The sequence below is a fragment of the Microtus pennsylvanicus genome, chromosome 7, assembly GCF_037038515.1.
Source record: "Microtus pennsylvanicus isolate mMicPen1 chromosome 7, mMicPen1.hap1, whole genome shotgun sequence".
Lineage (NCBI taxonomy): Eukaryota > Metazoa > Chordata > Mammalia > Rodentia > Cricetidae > Microtus > Microtus pennsylvanicus.
This window is the reverse complement of record NC_134585.1, coordinates 48,336,508-48,347,759: the sequence shown is the minus strand read 5'-3', so window position 1 is coordinate 48,347,759 and position 11,252 is coordinate 48,336,508. Positions and strand designations below refer to the sequence as shown.

Below are 11,252 nucleotides of genomic sequence, written 5' to 3'. Positions count from 1 at the left end.
CTAAGAACAACAAAAGCAAACACATGTCCATGCAAAGTCCTTATTGAAATGTCCACAGCACTTTTATTTCAATAGCAAATACTCAGAAGCAATCTATCTGTTCTTCAAGAGACACCCAAACGTGCACACTCCAGTGTAGCTATGCAATGGTTTACTTATCAGTTCTCAAACTTAATGGCATATGGACGCCAGCGGTAGCATGGATGAACATTGGAGTTAGGCATCGGTGTACCTCCTTTCGGCACTCCGGTCATTCATATGCAGCACTGGTTCCTCCATTTGATGCAGTATCCGAAATCATACTCATCCTCATCACAGTAGGTCTTACACATGCCTCGCACTTTTTCACATCTCTCTAGTCTGTACTTTGGTGACATGTTACTTCTGGCTGCAACCAAGAAAAAGAAAGACATGAAAGTGGAAAGAAACTCTCTGGAAAGAGAAAGGAGGTCAATGGGAGGGGCACTAAAGGGAGCTGAATATGGTCAAGGTACCTTTTATACATGTGTGAAAATGCCACAGTGAAACACGGTACCATGGATAATTCACATTTCTTTGATGTCTATGTCTAAACAAACACATACATATACATGAAGTTTTAGATGTATTATTTTATATGAGTTAAAATTATGCTCTGATAATGAAGTAATAGGGTCTGGGAGGAGGAGCAACTGCTCATTGTTTTCACAACTCAGCAGTTCTTTGGGGAAGGGATGACACTACAAGCATCTTGCTTGCCCCACATCATCCTGGAGCTCCTGGATCTACAATTTTTATTCTCCTTTTACTAAACTGACTCACTTGATCCCTCACTTATTAAACCAATATTTATACTTCTACTAGCTTGTAAATATTTCATTTTACAACCTTTAAAGCAAATGTCATTGTTTTTCATATCTGTCCCAAAAGGCTTTGCTGTCCATTGCAGACATTCTTTATATCTAATTATTTATGCTTTAAAGATTGATCTTTTATTTAAATAGATTCTTCTCTCATACAATACATCCCTACCACAGTTTCCTCTCCCCCCATTCCTCTGAGCTTCTCCCAGCTCCTTCCACTTTTCTTTTCCTTAGATCCACCCTGTTTTAAATTCCTCTTCAGAAAACTGCAGGCCTCCAAGAGAGGATCACCAAACAGGACAAAGCAAAAAACAATAAGATGCAAACCAAGATACAATAAAAACAAAGCTATAATCCTCATATAGAGGTTGGACAAGTAAACTCAGGAAAAGAGTCTTAAGGGTAGACAAAAAAGTCAGCAATACTCTCAATTTTAGTAATATCTTTTTAATATTTAATTTATTTTTTATTGATTTTTATTGAACTATACATTTTTCTGCTCCCCTCCATTTCCGTGGTCTCATGATTCCCTGGGAAAATAGAGGCAGAACTGAAAATGTGTAGGGGTAGGATTGAGAAGCCATGTGCTTATGCAAGGTATGTGTTGACACTAAGACAGAAGAAAGTTCATCAAGAAGTTAGACCTTGAACCACAGGCTCTTTCAAAGTAAAATAGTTGGGTAGATCTCTATATAGTACATTTGTTTGTAATAAGTTAGACAAATTTTGTGAAATCTTAAAAGACATTATGTATGAAATATGTAACCAGCTCTTATAGTGGAAAAATTGTTAAGAAATCTAAACTAGAGCACTTTAAATGTGCCTGTCTTTACTTCACTTTTGGATTCATAGTAAAAGTTGATTTTAAATGGAGCATTGTTAGTGTCTAAGCCTTGCAACGGAGATGCAGATGCAGTTTTAAACAGTATTGTCTTCTCTACAGTATAAGCACAAACTTCTAATTATGATGTCTTAGTGACCATTTTGATTGTGTCCCTCCATCTTGGATTATTTTACAAGAAGTGAATTGCTTAAACATGTATATTCAGTATACGTATCATCTGGAAAAGTCACTAGGTGTGGATATAATAGACATAGGAACATAATTTTAATATTTAATCAGAAATACCCATACTCCATCACTAGCTCTCCATTTGTTATTTCCTGTGTATGCTTTTTTTCTGGACTATAAAGTGTAGTTTATAATAATTTCCCACTTCAGGGCATTGTGTCCAATAATGTGAAATGATAATATCCATATATATTCTAGTTTATAGTTCACAAATTAGCTTTTTCATTTTTCTTAGTATAGAAGGCTTATCATAGAAGTTTGTGGCTGGTTAAACTAATCTTTGAACTTGATGATTATTTTCACTTTTAGTTTTATATAAAAAGCATTCTTCTTTCTTTAAACTCTCACATTTTATTAGTAACTAAGTATTGCTGGTTCTTGTGCTAGATGGGAACAGAAAAAAAATATTGGTGAATAAATGTGGGCACCGGTAAGAGTTGTAAAATGGAAGATAAGTCTAGATAAGTTTTCATGGGTTAGGGCACAAATAGAATTTATAGAGGTTAGAGAATACCATGAAAAAATAAGATGAGAGTCCAGATTTTTAGATAAGAGAGTTGAGAACACTTGGATGAATCAAGAAAAATCATAATAAGGTGACAGAATTTTCAGATTAATTTTGAGTTATGCACTGAACAAGGCTACATGGGTCAATATGAGACTAAGGAACACCAGTGGAGGTGATGGGGGCCTTTGTAAATCAGGTCAAGGCTAACCAGCTCTCTGGGCTTTTAAAGTTTCCATCACAGCATTGGACCTAGTTTATAATTCCAGGTCCTTTGTCATCTCCACTACTAGCTATAATTCTCATTTTTTCCCTTCAGTAACCCAATTAATATTTTTAAGAGACATCCTAAGGCCTTTGCACCATGTGAAGTTAGCTGCCAGCATCTATGTCTATGTGTTCTCTCTCTCCCAATTAACAAGGGCACAGAGCCCATGCTCTCATAAGCCACGAATACACTGACTGAAACTGGTTGCTCTCCTCTCCCATCAATTCAAAAGATCACCATACTCCACACACCCGGTGGTTTTCTATCTTCTCCACACAGTAACTTTTAAAATCCGTTCTACTTTTCCAAGTTCACATACACAGAACTAAGTGAGCTTATACCACTGAGATTTGTTCCAATGACGATGTCTTTCAATAAATGACAAAACTTCCTTGGTGAGGGCCTAGACAAGAAATCTTTGAGCAATCTTTGTCCTCCTCTTTGTTAGTCCCTGACAAACTTCAGTTGCTACTGTCCGACACGGCAGTAATTAACTTGGCCTTTATACTTTTACTTGTTCATTTGTGCGTCATTGTGATGTGCACCTGCTTGGATGTATGGGTGTGTGAACCTGGGCACATACATGCAGAGCTAAATAAGAATATCAGATTCCTTCCTCTGCATTCTTTTTATTCCCTAGGGAAAAGTCTTTAACTGAATCTACAGCTCACCTTTCAGTAAACTGGCAGGCCAGCAATCTTCCAGACACCTGACTCTGCACATGATTCTGGAGTTACAAGCACAGATAGCCATGCTTAGTTTTCAATTCTGGTATAAATAGAAAATCACAAAAGATTTCCGAAGTGTCTTCTTCATGTTTCTAGCCTTTTCATCTTGAACAAGGGCAGTGGCTTCCATGTACATTTGAGAGGGATTTGATTTCTCTCAATGGATTACTAAATGGTGGGAAGAGTCCCAGACATGCTAGGGCAGCCTGCTTAAAAAGATGATTCCATTGTTGTCTGGAGAACATCTAAACATTTTCAACTTCTGGCTAGTCACTAACAATTATTTTAGTAGAAGGCTTGTAGTAGCAATAACTCATTAATGGGTTAGGTAAAGTCACAATGTTCTAATCATACAGTTAATGGATTCATTGTAAAAATATTGTTTAATTTTTTCTGTATGTCTGCAGCTAACATATAACAATATAATAAAGTTTTGAATAGACAATTATTCTTATAAAACACAGAAATGTTATTATTGGCCACATGACAGTGTTAGTGGTTATTTTGCTTCCATTTAAAATTTTAATTTCTGTGAGAATGGTTGCTTTGTGTTTACGTGTGTTTCACTTTGCAAAGGAGGTATTTATCAACATATGTGAGCATTTTTATTTTTGTCTTTAAAGGAACAATTGCGGCTGGCATCCAGTGAGTAAAAGTCCTGGATGCTGTGACATGTCCTGCCTGTTGATATGCAATGTAACACATAGCTCTTCTAAAGAGAATTATTCAGACCACAGTACCAGGGGTGCCAAAGAAAAGAGAGCCTGCTGCAAATGACTACCATAAGATATAAACTACTTTTCAGTGTATATGTTGCAAAGGAACACATGGGATAATTTGCCTATTTAAAGATATTGAATCTGAAAAAGAAAAACACACTAAAAACACCAATATGTACTTAGAAAATAATCTCTTCATGATGGAACTCATCCTTTCATTGGATTAAAACACTGAAAATTGATCAGTCATACACACACACACACACACACACACACACACACACACACACACTTCAGTATAGCCTAAGCAGTGGCATCTTATTTCTACCATGTGTGTGGCACTGGTGTAAATAAGGTTTAGTATAAACTTGCTCCATCTGTTGTCTCTATCTCACTATCTGCATACAGGAATGAGCTCACAGAGAGGCCACAATAAAAGAAATTATGAAATTCCTTCTTTTTCTGATTCATATTCTAACCCACATGTGTCTCTTTAATAATTTCCCTTTCCATTAATTAATTTGCCAAAACCTATTCTATTATATTGGGTGAGTGTATGTTTTACAAGAAGTTTGATTTGATATAAATGGTTAAATTGTAATGCTATGGCAATAATAAAAAGCAGGCATTTGGGTGGATATTGTACAGATATTTTATGTAGTGTTGCAGATCAGAAAGTTGAACACTCAGAGGCAGGAGAGGAACTGAGGATGATCAAAGGTGAAAAATGAAGATGAGTATTTCTTCCTCATGTGTGTCTCCTTGTGTAATATCAGCTCTTTAATATAAAGAAAAGATTAAACTAATAATTATGTCAACATTCTTCTTTCTGAAATGTCCTCTATTCCTTTTGGTTTATATTTCTTTCCACAAAAAAAAAAAAGAAACATGAAGAGAACCTAGAAGCAATGTGAATTTTCTCTGCTACTTTGTTCTTATGCCTTGGTTATTTTCTCTCTTAAGCACTTTGTATCTCATGAGAATGATCTTTGTTCTCATGTGGAGTCACCAAGCCTAACACTTTATACATTTTCATGGGGTTAATACATTAATAGTGCATATCTATTGGCAGTCTATATCTCAGAGATACATGTCGTTTCTTTGACTTAGGCTTTCCCACCATCTTACTTTGTCAACTATCACAAGACACAAAATTCTGTGTACTGTTGGAGGAATGTTCACAAATAGACTCAATTCAGTTTATTTCTGAATGTACCAATTCATATGTGAGCTAGAACCACTTCTGAATGACTCAGAATTAAATTTTATTAGATTCTTTTTGCTTTACGGAGACAAACATATTTTGAAATTTTTTGTTGGGAAGACTTAATTAGACTTGTTCGTCTTCTTGGGTCATGTGTATCTTTTCATCCATCATCTTAAATTCTAGATGCAGCAGTGAGTTCCAGGTCTTATGCAGAAACCAATCCTAAATTCATTTTCAGAGCACTGGGTTTTACAGTGACCTTTACTCATTTTGCACTGATAACTCAAATCCAAGCTACCATACTCGGGAAACCTTTTTCTGGCTGTAAAAAGGAAAGAATGCTGGAATTAGGAAACTGTATATGACATACCCATAAGGAGAAAGTTTTAGAGACAAAAGATTATAGTGTGACCATCCTCAGATGCTGGGGAAAAATTAAGTGAATTCACTGTTGCCTTATATGAGGGATATCCTAGACTTCAGAAAATGCCTTGGGACTAAGTAGGTTTTCACAAACAACTGAGTGATGAACTCAAAAAAACTTCTTGAAGACAATGGTAAAAGTGAGTCATGATTTACATTCTGCTGACTTTCTTTCTGCAGCTGTCAATAGAATTAATAGTGCTCTATTCTGTTATCATCAATAATCAATTCAAGCCTTATGTTTTATGCTGAACATCATTACTAAAATTCATTGCAACTTTATTTTATCTTTCAAAAATATTTAGAATTAAGCAGTGGCAAACAATTTGTTTAAATAGAACTTTCCTGGACATTTTGTAATTTCCTTTCCCAAACATATTAGCTAAATTATATCTATACATAACAAAGGCATTGATCGAAGAGAAAAGAGGAGTGTAAGAGAGAGAAGTGGAGGGGGAAAGAGAGAAGAGAGAGAGTATGTATGTGTGCATTCATTTTCATCCTTAGATCATTTCTGAAATTACCACACTTCTCAAAATCACAGTTTTTTGATAAGGCATTCTTCAGATTTATGTTAGTTGTGTTGATATTGGCAAGGAATAAAGTCTGCATAGGGGCCAATCCACCCTGACACTTTTTTATGGTGTATGATTCCACTAATATCTACTTATACATTGTATATAAACACTTACAAATTTCAATGAGAATTAATCTTGTAGGTTGCATAAAACCTGAAATATTTACTTACTTTGCTTTTTGGGAAAAATAAGTTTATTAACTCCTGCTTCACTTTAGAATCTTTTTTAATTAGAAAAACAAAACAAATCAAAAAGAATGGTTGAAAAAATTGTAGTTGGAGTTATGAACAGATTCTACCAGCACTGCTATTCTGCCATGGTTAACTTTGTCATGCTTTTATCTAGAATTACAAAAGTAAAATTAGAGATTTTTTTTTTTTTGGACAGGATTTCATGAAACTCAGGCTGACTTCAAAATTGCTGTGTAGCCAAGGATGGACTTGAATTCCTGATAACCCTTGACTATGACTCCCAGTTTTCAGGTTACAGAGATTTGTTACTATAACAGGCTATTAGTTTCTATGAAATAAAATAATTCGGGAGGCATGGCAGGCTCTAGGGTAGGCTTCTCATCCTAAGTAAAGTTGAATTTGTGATTGAACAAATCTTGGTCTTAAGGGGCATGTTATTTAGCAACCTTTCTGAACTTTACCCCACAGTTGCCAGTTGTACAGGCTATGACAAAGATTCTCCAAGCATTTCTGAATGTCTTCTCAGGGGCATCATTACCCCTAATTGTTAGTCACTGTTCAAATAATACTGTGAAAAGACAAATAAATAACCTCTTTTCTTCAAATGCATAAGTCGCGTCAGACCTTCAGAAGAATCCCTATCTGTTTCTTTCTCATATGAGTACAATTTATACTGTTATATCAGCCTCAGATGATAGAGAATTTAAGTAGTATATGAATCTTAATTCATATACAATATAAATCTTTACAGAATTTTTCCCCAGAATAATTCTTTAAACTACAACTTCTTTTCATTTTATTTGTTTGTTTTATTCTTTAGATTACCTTGAATGTTTGGGGTATGTGGGAAGGAAAGATTATGTGATCTCTTTGATACAAAAATACTCTGTCCTGTTTTCATAGCATATGTATGATTGAAATATAAAAATGTCCATAGAAATTAAAATCTTCAGTTTTTAAGAAAAAAATAAAAGAGTGGAGCAATAAAAAGTATTCCACTTCTATACTTTATGAGTATTTGTGGTGTTTGGAAAATGCAGAAGAAAGCTAATTTATACAAAGAGAAATTCCTTGCATTGAAAATTTTGACATAAATCAGTGACAGTATAATGTCATTTTAATTCAGTTTGAATAAGAATTTTCATGCAAATAATACTGAAGTTTAACCATTCAGAGTTTGAGGAGAATCAAATCAAAACATTCTATTTAACACATATAGGACCACTGTACTGTGGGCTGTTGTGGTTATGTGCCCAGACCTGGCTGGACAAGTTCAAGCCAATCAAACAGCCCTGCATGAAACCCAACTATTGGCTGAAGAGATACTGACAGTTTACAGCTTCTGAGTGTTTTCTAAGGGTGTTGTCTCTGGTTGGTTGGTCATACTTTGGTCTTCAAACTCATGAGCACATGGAGATCACAAATTTCATCCTGAATTATATTTTACGTATGTGTTTGTGTGTGTATCCCTGCAATAGTAGTTTATGTACTCCACATATGTGAACGTTAATACAGAGGCCAGAACAGATCATTAGATCCTCTAGAGTTGAGATTGTAGGTGATTCTGAGCTGCCCACTCTGGGTTTTTGAAACTGAGGACCTCAACTCAGGTCCTCTATAGGAACAGTAAGCATTCATAAGCACTCAGCCATCTACGCAGGCCCAGTGATGTACATTTATTTTCAACTTCATTCTATTACCATAGATTTGTGAGCTATAAAGTGAAAGAAGCCTATTAGATGCCTTTTCTAAAAAAAAAAATTATAGTATGCCTCTTCTGACATTGAAAAGAAAGTATCATCCAACAAAGTGATAGTTATTGTTTTTCATACTGTGTTTGTCTATAATAATGAGTTCTTTACAGGTTTAGTTCATGTATAATTTTAAAAGGAACTTACCCTTTGGAAGTGATAGAAAAATCCATAAGACTATTGACCACAATATAATTTATACTACTCTGTCATCTAAGTGATTTATAACTTCCTAGCCTGCATTGCATGTAAATGTTTTATTTTGTTGAAGGAAAGGATAAGTAACTATGGTTATTAGTAACCTGAATAAATATGTTGTAAAAAAGATACAGGTTTGAAATACATTTATATAATTATTTACTAGTGTTAATTATTGCAGAACATATAGGAAAATAACCTATTATGTGTTAGAGGCCATATGAAGCCTGGGGTATATAATGGCTGTTAGACTAGACCATCTAAAATGAATAAATGAATGACTAGGTTAATTTATTAATTTAAAAATAAATGAATAAATTGAAGTCAGAATTCTTATTTTGCTTTTTGAAGTCAATGAATATGTGTCACTTCATAAGAAGACCAATATTTTACTGTATACGTGCTGGGGAGAGATAGTCCTTCAGGGAAACCTTTCACCAAAATACAGTATATAGTAATACAAGAAATACTTCAAAGAAAGCCAATAAGGACTATAATTGACTTGTAATTATGAGAAAAGAATACCAAAAAGCATTTCAAGAATACTCTATTATAGAATAAAAAATATAAGTTAAATAATCCAACACTGAGCTATTTTCACCTTATAGTTGATAATGCTCAGCAGCAGTTTCCCAAATAATAAATAAACTCATCAGAAATAATTATTAAATATATATTACTGAATAACCATAATAGGGTGAATATAATTATTTTAATTTGAAACTTAGCAATCTTTGTAGATTTCAATATATTGGAATCTGAACACAGTGGAAGCCAAAGCTACAATGTATGATATCCTGAAAATGCATGATAATACCCATAAACAGCATATTAATATAATATTATCAGCTAAACTACATTTTCATCATATCTCACTGGGTTTTCCACTAGTAATTATTTCATGTTGCAATTCAAAAATTTCATAGTAAATCTAGTAAAACAATATTATCACTCTAACTTTTTTAAAGAAAGTATCTTTAGCAAATAGCAACAGAAACCTTTGCAAATCCATTTCTACAAATACCTCTGACAAATACTTGCATATTACCTGGTAATACTGTGACCCAAAGGAGTAGAATAAAGAAAAAGAGATGAATCTTCATGGTACAGTTTCTTAAGCAAGAACTGACAACAGATCCTCTTTGGAAAGCCGGTTTGTTTTGCAGTCAAGAAGCAATGACCACTTTCATTTATAGAGTTTCCTGGGAAGGACTTTGAAGCTTGAAAAACCAAAATCATTTGTATGTGTGGGTTAATTATTGTGCCATTTTCAAAGAACATGGTCATGACATTATTACTAGTAAATTTCCGCAGAACAAAATCTGCTTAGATTAGCTTGTTTTTCTCAAGACAGGGTTTCTCTGTAGCTTTGTGAGCCTGTCTTGGAACTAGCTCTTGTAGACCAGTCTGGCTTCAAACTCACAGAACTCTGCCTGCCTCTGCCTCCCGAGTGCTGGTATTAAAGAAGTGTGCCACCACCGCCCAGCTGATTGGATTAGTTTTAATGGGACTTCCCAATAACCGACTTTTTCATAATTAATTTAATAAGGAATTTTTGTTTAAAATGTTTGCAAAAAGTGGAATATTGAAAATTACAATTACCAGGCCCTCAGTTATAGGATATTTGTAGTGTTAACTATTTTAAGGTACCTATTATTAAGTCATTCCGTGTTGTCTCAGGATATTAAAGCTGACTATTATAATTAAATTCTTGTATTTTACAATTTAAAACAACTAGAGGTCTGGAAATCACATGGTTGTTATGATTATAAGATGCAATCATATGTATATGATTACCAGGAATTCTCTATTCACTGATGTTCATGGGGAAGACTTCCACACATTTTAATGATAGTTTATTAATTTTTAACAATTACTCATTGAATTTCAACCTTCAAAATCTAAAAGTTTTTATCATTCTTTTTATGGACTTGAAAGTGATGTCAGTTTCAATCTGTATGTTTTTAACATCTTTATTCTACATATGGTAAAATCAATCTGCTTGTAGTTAACCCAGCTTACAGAAGCTGATACTCTGAAAAAAGAAGCAATGGATTCTCCTACCACAGTGTAAGGTCAAGTAAAATACTCGAACTGTTGTTTTTAAACTTTACCTACATATTAATTCTCAAGAGGACCAATTCATTTGAGATTTCAGAACTCCTTTTCCCCCAGTGTCTGATTTTGAAGGTTGGAAATGGAGATTCAGAATTTTCATTTCTAATAAGACTAGGGAATGTGATTTCTGTTGAAAGCAAATGTACATAGAGTGTATATCTGATCCACTCATTCCATAAAACAAATTCATACATATTATGGAGCTGGTTTGAGATTTCCATCCAGGCTTTTCACCACAGGTAAGAAAGGGGAAACAAAGATAGTTGAACTTACAAACCTGATGATAATATGTATGACAAATGCTTCTTCCCATAAAGTAATAATGAAAACTGTGGAATGAAGTCAAAAGTCAAAGAAGGGATACTAGTTCTATGGAAGGGTATTTTATTCCTGAGAAAGAATACAGCGTGGTGAATTTATCATTGCTGAAATGGAGAACAAGTCCATTCTTATTTTACTATGTAACATTTTATACATGGATATTATGAAGCATTGACATTTAGAATTATGTGGTTGATTTCTAACTCCATCAATTACTTGATACATAGGATACCATGCAAACATTTCTAGTTTGGAAGTAGTGTACTAGCGTATCTTTAATAGAATATACAGATGAATAAAGCACCAGCATCAAGACATTGTTTTTTCCATT

At 34.1% G+C, this 11,252-nt stretch overlaps 1 protein-coding gene across 2 annotated transcripts; it reads right to left on the bottom strand.

Annotated features, from left to right (window-relative positions):
* Positions 1–254: 254 nt before the first annotated feature.
* On the bottom strand, positions 255–9,585 carry Defb110 (defensin beta 110). Of its 2 annotated transcripts, none has more exons than XM_075978907.1 (2): positions 9,531–9,585; positions 255–388 (listed from the first exon to the last, which is right to left on the bottom strand). In XM_075978907.1, exons 1-2 carry the CDS (start codon positions 9,583–9,585, stop codon positions 255–257), a joined length of 189 nt encoding a protein of 62 aa, XP_075835022.1. The 2 variants fall into 2 exon arrangements, with proteins under 2 accessions (XP_075835022.1, XP_075835021.1); XM_075978906.1 differs by lacking the exon at positions 255–388 and adding an exon at positions 5,521–5,663.
* Positions 9,586–11,252: the final 1,667 nt, after the last annotated feature.

Coding starts and splice junctions, on each gene's coding strand:
- Defb110 (XM_075978906.1), bottom strand. CDS start 9,585: ATGAAGATTCATCTCTTTTTCTTTATTCTACTCCTTTGGGTCACAGTA. Junction 5,664..9,530: donor TTGGGTCACAGTATTACCAG/GTAATATGCAAG, acceptor TCCTTTTTACAG/CCAGAAAAAGGTTTCCCGAG.